General features: G+C 40.4%; 1 protein-coding gene across 4 annotated transcripts in view; it reads right to left on the bottom strand.

The window, feature by feature from the left end:
• skd (mediator complex subunit skuld) overlaps positions 1–14,133 on the bottom strand; it is an 85,168-nt gene that overhangs the window by 6,217 nt on the left and 64,818 nt on the right. For 3 of the 4 annotated variants that reach the window (XM_088229765.1, XM_088229767.1, XM_088229768.1), the window contains 8 exons: positions 12,071–12,356; positions 9,003–9,239; positions 8,037–8,266; positions 6,139–6,358; positions 2,646–3,674; positions 2,383–2,557; positions 1,769–1,989; positions 122–316 (listed from right to left, as the gene is read on the bottom strand). In XM_088229765.1, coding sequence (XP_088085891.1) covers positions 122–316; positions 1,769–1,989; positions 2,383–2,557; positions 2,646–3,674; positions 6,139–6,358; positions 8,037–8,266; positions 9,003–9,239; positions 12,071–12,356 — 2,593 coding nt within the window. The remainder of the gene's footprint in view (positions 1–121; positions 317–1,768; positions 1,990–2,382; positions 2,558–2,645; positions 3,675–6,138; positions 6,359–8,036; positions 8,267–9,002; positions 9,240–12,070; positions 12,357–14,133) is intronic. The other variant, XM_088229766.1, reaches the window with a different exon arrangement.

Below are 14,133 nucleotides of genomic sequence, written 5' to 3'. Positions count from 1 at the left end.
CTCTGGCTTACACGCCTAGCATTTGTCTAATTTTTCCATCGCTTTTACACAACAGAAATGGACCGAAGGTCATTCGACACACATTATTATATCGGACAATAGAATGGCTAATACGACTCACATCCTTGTTCTTGAGGAAGAGGTCGGCGTTAGCGGCGGTCCCGAAGCCCGTGAGGGACTTGATGTTGGACAGGTGCTGCAGCTGGCGCCGGCACTGCGAGAACACGGCGAGCGCCAGCGCGCGCAGACTCGCGCCGCGCCGCCGCCCGCCGCGCTCGCCGCTCTCCGCCTCCATTATGGACTCCCACGATATCAGCTGCAAAGGAAACGGGCACTTAATACTGCGAGCATGTTTCATAATCAAATTTAAAAACAATAGAAAAAAATTGGTTCAGTGGTCCGATTGTTAATACAGTGGAACTTGGTTAGGAATTGAGGAATTTATTGTATTATAAAAATATTATAATGTGAATGATTTATATTTAATTTGTATAAAATCACTTAAATAAATTGAATACGCTGACCGGTTTCAGAACACGACTGTTCCTCTGTCGAAAGCTAGAAAAATATACCAACACTAAATAATTCAAATCAAGTAGACCCCTAAACTTTGGGGTTCAAACTGTCAGTAGGGTCGCAGTGAGTCACATCTTGCTGGAAGGTGTGATTCTTTAAAATCCTGCAAACGCTCCACCAGCAACACTATTGACTAGTCTGACTCAGGCAATGGGATCCCACTCGTAACAGTGTGATCACAGCAAATAACGAGAGGATAAAAGGCGAGTTTCCGGCGCCTCCAAACCAGAACCAACCAGCTAAGGGAAGGTAACCCCGACAGAAAAATCCACCAGAGGCAACGGGAAACCACTCTGGTCGTCTTTTCCCAGGAATCACTACGCCAAGTACATCCAATAAGCAGTTGTCCTGGCTGCGGAGTAGTGCAGGACCGAGATGCTTTTGCTGCAGTGATCGCCAACGTCGGGGGGACCTAACAAGACACCGCAAGAAGAAGATCTAAATACATCATGTGACAGCGTGTATTCAATATTTTACATCCAGGCAACAAATTCTCAGAAAAGGAATGCGGGGTAGGTAGTAGGTATCCGACTGGATGATATTTTTAATTATTAAACATTTTTAGTAAAGAACTGTTAAAAGTCTGAAGAACCGTTTTGACTCTATTGTAAATATGAAATATATTTATTAATTGAATTTTTAATAACATTATACATACATTTATCGAGTACAGAGACACAGTTTGTTTATAGCTCATACTACGCCACTGTACCAATAAGAATACTACGCCACTCATAGTCGCCCATACGAACAAAAGCCATTTCGTAATTATCAACCACGAAGTTAGCTACAGTTTACAGCAATATAACGCTTTTGTTCTATGCAGAGCTTAAGGGTTTCTCTGGCGAATTATTACCCTGAGGTTTATAGTGACACAACCAGGAACAACGCATACGCATACGTGTGAACTTGCGTGGATTCATAAACATACATGTACATACACACTATTATTGCATTTCTGAAACGGGTCGTACAAATTTCTTGTTTGATTAATTATTAATTCGAACAAAAAAAAAAGTGATTTCTCTCAAGCCTGGGTGTTCTGCGCTGCAATTCACCACTGAAATAAGGCCTCCAATGCAGACAATTAGTTATATTACTTAACATGGAAAATCATTAAGTTAGTGTTTCAAATGTTAATTTTATAAAATTTAACATTTGAGAGGAAATAAAATAAATAGAAAAGCGTTACCTGAACGGATACATGGGGCCGGACATGGTCAGGCAGGGCGTGCAGCAGGGAGGAGGCAGCGCGCAACATGGCCAGGCACGCCGTGCGCCTCTCTCCCCCCGCCCCCGGCTCCAGCAGGTACACCACCACGCACGGCGCGCTGCCCTCCTCCTCGCCGCCCGTCGCGCCGCTCTCCGAGCTGCAGTTGTCTGCTGCTGCGCTACTAGAGTTGCTCTCACCATCTGTAAGCAATGTCGCTGTTAACAGTGGCAAGTGGTGATTTTACAAGTAAGCTAAAAAAATATTCATAATATTTTACCTACCAGAGATATAAGCTGAAATAATTTACTAGTTTCATCGTTCACTGGGAACGGGCTGGAAGCCGCCTTACTTATATTAATTTTTTGAGGAATATTAAGTAAATAAATAATATTAATTAATAGTAAATATTAAGTAAGGTGATTTATAATAAATAACAATTATTTTATTTATTTTTCCGTGAACATAACTGCTATAAAATATTATTATCAATAGTCAAATATAATGTAAGCTGCGTATAATCGCTTATATGAACGATTCGTCACTGGCACAGTACGCTCTGTTACTCCTGTTCCTAGTTAGTGTGGGCTACTCACCATGGTCCGCGTTGGTCGGCGTCGGCGGGTGCTCCGGGGGTGCCATGGGTGAAGGGGTGGGGCGCTCGGGCGCGGGGGCCGGCGGGAGGCGCGCCCCGCAACCCCCCTCCGGTTCCAACAACGTGTGGTCCAGCGGCACGGTTCCCAGCAGGGGAGCTAATACTCCTCGGCAAGTCTGGTAAATTAAGAGTAAGATATTTATAAAAAATAGCCAACATATCAAGAATACAAAGCAAATGTACGTAATTTGGAATGCGACATACCTGTGCGTAAAGTCTTAGGATATCGGCGGTAGTTCCCTCCGGAAGATTGTTAAACCAATCGTCCAAGGGCTCGGGTCGAGGATGCCTCGGGATACGTAGCAGGCCGTCCTTCGCCAGGCGAGCCAGGGGGGCGTGCCGGCCCAGACGGCACTGCTCGTACGCCGTGCTCAGGTCGCGGAAGTAGGCGCGCACTCGCGGCACCAGCGCCGGGTTGTCTGGAAGCAGCACCACGTAGGCGGTGTCTCGCGCGTACGAGTACGGCTCGAGCAGCAGGCGGTCCCAGTAGTGCAGCGCGTGAGGAGAGAGGGTGACCCAATCCCGGTCGTGGCCGACCAGTAAGGGAGGTACGGGTTGAGGTTCACACAGGTCTTCCGTTCCGCGACCCGCGAGGCGGTGGAACTGTCGCCACGTCAAGGGGCCCGCTACCGCGTCCCACATGCGCGTGCTACATTTCTTCTGGATGGCGTCCTGCAGCAGCGGCTGGAGGCGCCGCATGAGCCGGACCACGTCGCGGCCGGCCGCGGGCGCCGGCGCGCGCAGGAAGGGCCAGCGATGCAGCGCGGGCGCCGCGCGGCCGGCCGCCGCCTCCAGCGCCAGCGCGGCCGCGTCCCCGCAGTCCGCGAACTCCAGCAGGTGCAGGCGCGGCTCGCCCGCGCCGAGCCGTTCCGCCGCCTCCGCGGCGCACAGCTGCAGCGCGCTGGCGCTGTTCCCGAGCACGCCGCACTGCTCCCGCACCAGCTCCATGAGGGCGGCGGCCGCATTCCGGTCGGGGTCGCAGAACACCCCGCCCTCTCTCTTGTACTCGGCGGGATCCTCAGCTAGCCCGGTGATCTCCATCTCGTCCTCGTAGAACAGCCCGGCGCGGTGGGCGAGGCGGCGGTTGACGACGGCGCTGAAACCGCAGTTGCAGCGGATGGGCTCCTCGTCAGGTGGCGCGGGCGGGGCGGGAGAAGGTGACGGACTGTCGGGAGATAGCGGAGAGCCCCACAGATACACTCTCGAGTCTGCCCCTCGGATGTTGCCGACCACCTGGTAACAATCGTAAGTCTATCGATGAAATGGATTCTCTAGAGAGGGTAATAAGGTACTCTAATACATTCAATTACTAAAGCCAGTTTTGTGAAAAACTCTAATTCTAGGCGGTATTACAAACAATAAAAAGATATCATGGAACAAAACGAAATACAGTAAAACTGCAATTTTACATTTTCTCGCTTTTTACCCTGAAAAGTTCAATTTTTCTCCATAGATTCCTCTTACAAATATTTTCTCCCAAATACTATTTTTTTTCTTTTACATTTTGCATCACCTCGCTTTCATGGTGAAAGCTTTTCAAAATTTACATAACAAACATAAACAGTACTGCGCCCCTCCGCGGGCTCAAACATATGAATAAAAGCAAGTAAACAACAAATATACAGTAAATTATTGTTTTAAGCTTTAGCCTTAGGTGCAGTGTAATTGACCTTTTGGTTTGAGAGTCTAAATTCTTAACGGCTATTTTCATACATTTTAAAAACAAATACAAATTTCATTAAAAAAAATTTTCAAACAAAATGTCAAATTGATATTTTACTCAATTGCAACATCCAGTGATACACATTTAAAGCAGGAAGTCTCTATGTCAGTATAATTAAGATATAGAAAGTTTTAAAATGTGACAATAGAAATATTATTATAAGTTATAAAGCGGTACAAGAGATATAGGCGCATCAGCAAAGGCTTCCTACCTGTAACGGATAATATTTTTTTAAAAGTTATACCATCTACGGTAAAACCCGCTTTAAGTTTTTCTAGGAAGCAACAAAAAAAAAGGGTAAAAATGAGGAAAACGCTAAAGTGAGGAAATGAAAAATGTATGTAAAAATTAAATTACATAAAAATATATTCATTGTACTTGACTATACTAAATATACTGTAGAAAAATTTTAAAAAGTGCCATTAATTGGGATTATTCATATTCACCTATGATTTCATATAAAATATTTTGTATTTTTTCAATCAATACTAAAATGTGTTGTTTTTTTATTGAATTTAAAAAAAAACATGTAATAATTTCAATTTGCATAAAATACATTTTATTTATACGGTATCACTTTTTTTAGTATGGTAACACAGAATCTCAACTGTCATTTACATCGCGGCAAAAATGTTTCACACTTTTATGATAACTGTTTGAATATTTTCTTTTCACATTATGTTTATAACTTCAAATAATATTTCTATTGTTAAATTTTTAAACTTTCTGCTTCATAATTTATTGATGTAAAGATTTTATTCTTCCTAAACATGCGTCAACTGCATGTCACGATTTAGTAAAATGTCAAAACTAGACACTTAAACAAAATGGTCAATTACACTGCACCTACTTTGAATTTAGTTTGAGACAATAATTTACGCATTTGCCTCGATTTTATTCTCCATTCACGCGGCGGGCGGCTCGACGTCTTTTGACAGATTAAATAAGTTTTGAAAAAATTTCAACGTAAAACCGGGGTTATGAAAAACACAAAAACGTTGATGGGGGGGATATTTGAATCAGAATGTATGGAAAAAAATGGGGGAAAAAATATTTTCGGCGTAAAAATCTGGAAAACGTAAAATTGAGAGACATAAAAACGAGGTTTTACTGTAAATAAAATATTGTAATATTTTGGAAAAATAATTTTATATATTTTATGCAAATTCAAATTTTTAGGTATTAACATTTGAATAATTAATTAAACCTGTTTTGAATTATTCTTTTTATAAAAATGGATTACAAGATTGTTGAAAATTTCAAAATATCAAAATCTTTTTAATGAAATCATTGAAAATAGGCAAAAATATTGATAATACTCAACTACGATTTTATAACTTTCCTGACAGTATAAATAATTGGTATATATGTCGGCCTCGTGGTGTAGTCAGCGCGTTTGCAGGGGGTCTCGGGTTCGATTACCGACATGGTTGACACGAAACATTTATTTAAAAAGGTGTTTTTACATTAGAATATTATTTCATGGTACCTTGACTGGAACTTGAAGCGTAACACTGAAGATACGCTGCGATTGGTGTACCGATGCAGTGACCTATGCACCATTAGACGCGGAAAAGGAATTATGATGATAAATATTTATCTTATGGTCAAGTACAGTGATGGGCAACGTATGACACGCATGTCGGAGGTGACGGGCCATTTTGTGTGCCACGCATCATTTACGGACAGTGTGTTTTCTTCGTTTACTAGACTTACTTTGTATCGAATTGAGTCAGGTTTTTTCAGAATTTTGACACGCCAATCTAAAAGGTTGCCCATCACTGTTATTTCCCTTTTCCATACATTTTCCATTACCTCACCTTAGCTTCTTAAGTTTCATGCTTTTTTTTATCCCTTAAAAAATGTAAAAAGGGAGTTTTACTGTAATTATTTATTATATTTATAATAGAAAAAGCTCATGGCAACGCGATGTTTACACAGGCTTATCTGTTCAGACTGATGACAGGGGTATACCTTGGGTCCCGCATTGCAGACGCACATCGCGCAGCTGTCGAAGTTGTGGTCCCGGAAGATGTTGATGGCGGTGTCGGCCAGCAGCAGGTTGAGCAGCAGCGCGCAGGCGTCGGACTGCGCGGGCGGGGAGGACGAGGAGGCGGCGGGGGAGGGGCCGGGGGACGCCGCCACCGCCGCCGCCGAGACGCACACCGACGCCGGCTGTGAGATGCTGCCCACGCTGACAAAACAATATGTATGTTGTAACTTTATTATCCTTCAAGATGTCTACTTAGCTACAGTATGCAAATTCAGTCGGTCCCATCTTCCCCGTAATGACCAGGTTCCACCTTAGCATAATCATTTTGACTCATTTCAGTAATCAAAACAGAAATAATGAGAATGAGATACAACAGACCAGAAGGCCCAATTACAGTAGTGAATTACGGCGCGGAACATTATTTTTTGTGATCTTACCAGGAATCGAACCCGAAACCCTGTGAGGTAAACGTCTTAGCCATTACACCACGGAGGCTATTTTTTTTTCTTTATCATAACTTTCCATGGAAGCCTTCCGTGCATGAGTCAAGTGTCTTAGCCATTTTGCCATAGACTGTAATCGTAATAATACTATTTCATCTTACAAATATCTTAAGTCGTAATTCAAGATTTTTCAAAGTGGCCTATGAGACCATTTAGAGAAAAAGAGTTATTTGTGTTTTGTTTCTTTTTATTAGATTAAGTGATTTTTTTTAATGACATGTCAAAGTGATTTTAGAATCGAGTAATCCAATCGGATGAATTAAATACACTTTGGTAATTTGCCATCATATTCTTTGAAACGAAGGCGAGTGCTATATCGTGGGTATACTGGCAAAAAACATTAATTCGAAAATATGCGGATTTGACTTAATGATGCAGTTTTGTAAAGTTTTTAATGCTCTACAAACTCGCAAAATACACCAAGTCATATTAAATTTCATATATCGGTAGTTTAAAAAACTTAATATAAAAAATAATATAAAATTAAGAAAAGGAAAAATTAAAAACCTGTTTTTAAATGAGCACAACATCTCCATCTATTTAAATAAAATATAAAAGAGTAAAATTGGAACAAAACTTAAATGCTTGAATTCTCACAACAGGGATTTGAGAGTTTAAGTTTTTTGCCAGTATACCCACGATATATAAGCTTCTGACGCCACTGTGACCTAAGAAGATCTTTTGTGACAGATCTCCGTGAATTAGTTCTCTCTTTAAATCCCAGGTCGTTAAAGAGCCTGGCTACTGGGTGGATGGCGAGAGTTCTCATTTTGCTAAATCTCCCCCTCCTAATTTGCCATCATCAAAACACTTACTTAAATAAGGATTTTTGAGGGCTTTAGAAAAATATGAAACTTTAAAGCTTTATAGTATCGGATCAGTTATGCAGATTTTAATAGGGAAATATCACATACCACGAATACCGATAATAATATACAAAACGGATTAAAAAATATATATATTTTGAAAATCGATTTAGATATTGCGGAGAAATGTTTTCATACATAATATTAAATTTTTTTTTTTTTTAAATACGTCCCTAAAAAACCCGACATGTTTGGCCTTCATAATTGTGATTTCGAGATTCGTGACGATGCTCTATTTAAATTTAACAAAGGTCTAAAACAAAGTTTGAAACTTATCATTATTATAAATTAAAAAATATTTTTCATGTTACTAATAAGTAGCGCGACAATTTTTTTTTACTTGACAGTATTTCAAATTATTAATTTAAAAAAAGGAAAAAAAAACCGTGATATTTTCCTATTCCGATTACAATAGCATTCTTACTTTGAAATTCGTACATTTTGACTTAGGACTGTTAGAAAAATCCCTCTGTAGTTATTCCCATAATATATACTCAGAGTTAGTGGTACCTGTGTAGGTTGTGATGGGGCGTGCGAGGCGTGCGCGGGGCGGCGTGCTGAGTGGGGGCGGCGACGCGGGGCGCGCGCTCCGCCGCGGGCGCGCCCCCCCCTCCCTGCCACGACGGCCGGTACACGCAGTGCGACGGCTCCACGCCGCCCGACAGCCCCGACAGCGCCGCGTACTTGGACGCCCCCACGTAGTTGCATATCGTGGGCGGCTTGAACACGTACGACCAATCCTAAAGGAAACGATCACATTATTAACGGATTATATGGAAGTGACTATTTAAGTTCGTTGACTGTAATAGAGGAATAGACTATGGGTTATTTCAGCATGAAACCACTTACTAGAGAAGTAAATTTTCAAGATTTTGAGAGATAAAAAGTTATAATGGCAGATTTTCGGGACAAAAAAGGCTTTTTTTAGTTAATTTAGGTAGGAACCTTCGTAGGACCAGTCTCCAAGATGTCGCGAAAGCAATGAAACCAGTCACTGGATATTCCAAATTTGTGGATTAAAAAAATTTATTTCGTATTTGAACACACAAATATTATAAACAAACTCAGAAATCGCTACTAAATCGCGATGCCAAAACAAACTATACGTAAAAACCTACCTACATAAATCATAGGGTATTTTAAAACTGTCTCTAAATCTTTGAAAAACAGATTTCAGTTATATTTGACACCGCAAATTTTCAGCATTTTCTATTGAGTTGGTGAAGCATAATTGAACGTAGTAATGCAGAAAGCAGCCAGTCAACAAATTAAAAAAAAAAAAGATATTGGTGTTATCGGGTGCAGAAAGGTTAATTCAATGTTTTGTTAAAACTACCGGGCAACCACCTTCTGAAAATAGCGTTGATCAAGAACCGCATTTCTTGATTTGTCAATGTCAATGTAATAAATAAAAAAATAATATAAAAAATTGATACTTTTGGTTAGTTATAATAAATGAAGTGTCGAGGGATGTACCTGAATGGTCTCGTCGGGGGGCGAGCCGCAGCGCGTGAGCGTGGCATGTTCGGGCTCGGGGAGGGAGAAGGCGGAAGGGGAGGCCTGCAGCGAGGGCTCCAGCGAGGGCGGCGTGGGGAACATCTTGCACAGCTCCTCCGGCCGCACGGCGCCTGCGCCTCGCCCCGCGCGCACGCCCGCCAGCCCTCCCTCTTCGGTCAGCCCCTTGTTGGAGTCGGGAGGCGTGTGCACCTGGAGCTGCAAACACGAGGATAACAAATGTTAGGAAAAATACTATACATTTGTAAGACAATGAGCCTCGCTAGACGAGTATATAGTGCGCCAACAATTAACTTTCGTAAATATAGATTTAAGCATATCAGCTTTAAGCTGCTCGCTTAAAATTAAAAAAATAATAATAATATAGGAGCTTGAGCGACATTTGACATAAATTTAATCCGAGTAAAGTTTTAAGCAACACTAACTCAAGCGCCAATATAAAATTTAAAAAAAAAATAACGTCAGAGAAACATAATTGCCAAATTTGTATGAGCTGTCAGTTAACAATAATTATTTCCTTTTCATTTATGTTACGAAAAAATCGGTAAATAACAGTTGTGGTCATTTTATATTTCTAAAAAACTAGTCATAAGTGTTTGGAAGCCAATTTGTTAAAAACTGTGTAAATGTCGATTAAGTTCCTCTGGCTCACAGTGCCTGATATCCGTCACGATTTGAACCCATTACAGATGAAGTGAACTAACCGACATTTTAAAGGTGAAGTAAAACTTGTTTGTAAGTGTAGTAAAAAATATTTATAAAACATCATGTTAATAAAAAATACCAAAACAGGCAAAAAGCTCGTAAGAGTTAAAACTTTGAATACAAAAGATGGACAACAACAACAACAAACCATCACGCCGTTTCTCCGTAGGGGTAGGCAGAGAGGATAGAACGCCATAACACTCTATCTTGGCATACAGACCTCGCTTCCTCTACATTCATACATCTTCTTATGCATGCACGCCGATTATTCCTACTTTTGACATGTCCATCTTCAAGTATTTGATGGACTTGATCGTGCCATGTCTTTCTCGGTCTTCCTCGTTTTCTGCATCCATCAACATTTGCATCGTAGATCCTTTTAGTCGTTCTTTCGCTGTCCATTCACTCTACATGTCCAAACCAACGCAGCACCCCTTTCTTGATTCTGTCGACAATGCATGTTTAATTGGTTTGCTTCAGCTGCAACGGGCTAATTTCTGTTACGTGTTTAAATTTGGCATAAATTACAGCTTTAAAAGGGGAATATTGAAGTCACTGGCGGCTCCTGACCCAAAACATTGGCAGTGCATTTCTTTACATTTTGTCAACTTGTACATTAGGTTTAATAATATTATAACAATATGACAGGTCTGACGTGATAAACGAGCAATAGTACGACAGATGACAGCCCGCGCATAGGAACCAGGAACGCTAAATTCTCCTGACATTATACGCACGTTATAGGACACTAAATAAACTAAATTCGTACTAATATCATGTCATTACGCATGTTCAAAGTGACATTGCAAAAGAATTTCAAACTTCAAATCTACGCATGCGTCAGCAATGCCCGGAGTATGTATATTATTTTCTCCCTCTAACACACGATTCACTGGTATAAAGTGTTGTCTATCTCGCTCAAATGACGATCTTAGGAGATATGACATATTTCATAGAAATTCAGGGTAAAGAATTGTGCAAAACAGAACATGCACAGGGACGATTGCGCATACGTAGACAAGATGAGAAAATCGTCCGCTAGAGTCGATCTCGCTAGATCTTTTGGCGGTAGTATTGAATATTATGATAATAATATTGCACAAATCCCTGTTTCTTTGAAAAAACCTATGACATATTTTTACTATTAATAAAATTACTAATTTATTTCCACATATTTTTACTTGGCAGTGCACTGCACTTATGCACATACTAAGGAACCGCCTCTGATTGAAGTCTAGGCATTTACAAGGCTTATGATCTAGTTTTGTGCAATTACTTTGCACTGTAACATTCACCGTTCCGTCTTTGTTTGATATCTCTTCAGTTCATACGTCTGCTGATGTGAAGTAAAATCTAAAACCTTTCTTCACCAATGAGGTTGTCCATAATCGGAACCCACTACCGCAAGAATGGCTCTATGTGTGACCTTTAACAGCCTCTGAGATGGACCAGACATTAACCATTTGAAGGCATTAAAAATATTCCCCCGCGCTTCTATTCACACTTCTAGTCCCTCGGAAGCTGCTGATGAGTTAATAAATGCTATCAACACCTTTTTCCTAAGAAACCACTCTCTAGTCACCGTTACGACGGCTGTCCACCGCATCACCGTTCACTACGGTTGTTAAGATACGGGCACCACTGTTCTAGGAAACCCTAGCTTTAATCACTATAAGAAAATGAGAATCAAGTTGAGGTACAGTGGGTTTCGCGCCTCAGACCTCTGATCTGTGAGTCCGCAACACTAGCCACGGGGCCAAAACCCAGTTCATAAATAAGTTTGATAAAAAAAAAAATCATGATAAAATTAAAACAAAAAACATAATTTTTAGACGGCACACGCAAATTATTTTAGATTTTTTACACATAAGTTTCAGATTTAACATTATCCGTAGTCAGGTGTAATAATGAACATCTAGTTAGGGAATATTAACACATTTTTGTACACATATACAGGATAATACTCGAAGATACTATACATAGATATTACAAAACAAGGTGAGGGGATATTAAAGTCAAGGTATATACAGGTGTTATTATGACCATCGGATGGTATAAATGAATTTGGTTGGGTTCTGGGGTTCTCGCGACCTGTCCGCACCCTCCATTTGAGAATCTCTTCTGATCCTTATTAACTTTTTACAGGAGTAGGTATAGGATTTTTAGGTTTAGCGGTCTAAAAATTATTTTCAAATTGGCAAACAGACCGAGGAAAACCGAAAAAATAGGAATAAAAAATAATGAGTAGTAGAAAGACCAAATATACATTAAAGTGGGTTGTAGAAATACAAAGCGGAAGAATTAGTAAGAAAAGCGACACTCACAAGTCTTACCGTCTCGTCCCCGCTGGTGTCGTCCGAGTTGTCGAATATCTGGTCCAGGTCCTTGTAGGAGGCTTGCAGCCCGTCCGACGTGAATAGGTTTTTGGTCTCCTTGCCCGCCTCGTCCTCCGGCTGCGGGGGCGGCGGCGGCGTCGGCTCCACGGGCGCCATGCTGGTGTGCGTGTGGCCCGCGTACAGGTCTTCCCCGCGCCGCCCCCCCGCCACCTCCTCCCACCACTCCCACGCGCAGCCCGCCTCCCGCTTCAGTTTCTTCACCGGGTGGTTGAGCCTGCGGACAGAGCGCGCTGTAATGGTGTCGGCTCCAATAATGCCACACATCGATCTGTTCCCCAGACTGTCTCAGGGTGCGCCCTCACTCGTGGCGCCCCCTGTTTCCCAGTGGGGCGACTACTTAATATTGCGAGCAAAAGAATTCATTTCAATCAAACTTTATGTTGAAAATACCTCGAGACTCGCGCGTGGATAGTACATAACAGGTACTGTCTATACTATGGTGCCGCTTAATAATAATAAGAATACAGTCCAACTCGGTTATAACGATCATGGAAATAGCGAGATCTCAGCTACAATGAAGAAACATTAGTTAACATTTTAGTTAGTGGTTTTCTCCATACATTTATTCACTTTTATAACAAGCTTCTTCTCGGACATACCGAGCAAACGATTGTTAAAAACATCATTTTCGAAATAAGAACCTGAGTAATAAAATCCAAATGTGGGACTAACTTATTATGGATGCCTCTGGGAGTCGGTATCAGTTTGCGTTTATGATAATATGTTAGTCTCTAAGTACCTTAGTGGTGTTTTTACAGACAGTATTGACAAAGCACCACACATATGGTTGATATTGCGTGTAAAAAATCCAAGCTTTGTGAACTTAGTAAGCACAGGCTGCACCTCATTACAATTTATAACTTCTTTTGTAGTTCATGAATGACATCTTTGTTTCAGGGGTTTTTACAATGTTTTTTTTAATGTTCTATGGTCAATGCCATAATGAACATTGAAAGTGGGTGATGTCATATAAGTTAAAATCTTACCCTTGAATTGTAAACATGACTACTAACAGAAGTGTTTCAATTTGCGAAAAATTGGCAATTATTTGTAAAATAGAATGTGGCGCGAAATATGTTGAAATGTGTAAAAAGTTTTCTCTATCCTTATCACATTGTGAACAAATACGAATGTTTATTTATCTAAACTTGAAATTTAGAAACTGGTATTCGAAAGCATTTATTATAATTTTCAATAGTGACAATATGCAATGGCGGTTGGATTTAAGAAACCCTTCTCTGATATAACGAGTAATGCTTATAACGAGCAAGGTCCCGTCTTCCTCGTAATAACCAAGTTCGACTGTATTTGTATAGCGCCATATTTGTGATAAATTACCTCAAGGGCACAAACACTATTATCGTTTTTAATACTTTTACTTTACAATTAATATTTGCATTCTTAAGAACTTAAATATTTCAATGGGCTCCATGCATATGTTAGAAAAGATGAAAGTAATTGATGATCCTGGAAGAAAATTAAAAACTATTTATTTATTTTCAAGTCTAATTTTATTTTTTAGCCGTTTTTAATTAAAATTTTCGTTTTAAATATTGATTTCTGGCGAATGGATTTCGAACGCATCGTGATTGGTTGTCGTGTTTGTGACGTCATTTATCTTGTTCGACAACGCTGTCATTCATTTCCGCTGGTGTTTTTGGTGGCGACGGTTTGTTTAACGCTTTATTCGCAATTTTAACGAAATGACGGAAGATAATTTTATTAAAGGACAATCGGATAACATTCCTCATGTAAATGAATCCATGTTAATGTTGTTTTTTTCCGAAAATACAAACTTTTGCAGCGCCGAAATGAGGGGAGTGAAAGTTGACAGGTGAGTTTCAAAAATGTTTAACTATAATATATTACTTAAAACTGTCACCTTTCTTTGATATTGAGTTTTTAATATGTTAAAGACGTATTTTATATTCAGCAGTGATACAACTTATCGCCAGAAATGGTGTAAATATACTTGGATACTATTTTTTCCA

The sequence above is a fragment of the Micrasema longulum genome, unplaced genomic scaffold (assembly GCF_059751315.1).
Source record: "Micrasema longulum isolate JH-2025_06_02 unplaced genomic scaffold, ASM5975131v1 h1tg000705l, whole genome shotgun sequence".
In the NCBI taxonomy this organism is placed as follows: Eukaryota; Metazoa; Arthropoda; class Insecta; order Trichoptera; family Brachycentridae; genus Micrasema; species Micrasema longulum.
The sequence above is the reverse complement of the archived record's forward strand: the minus strand, read 5'-3'. Positions and strand labels throughout refer to the sequence as shown.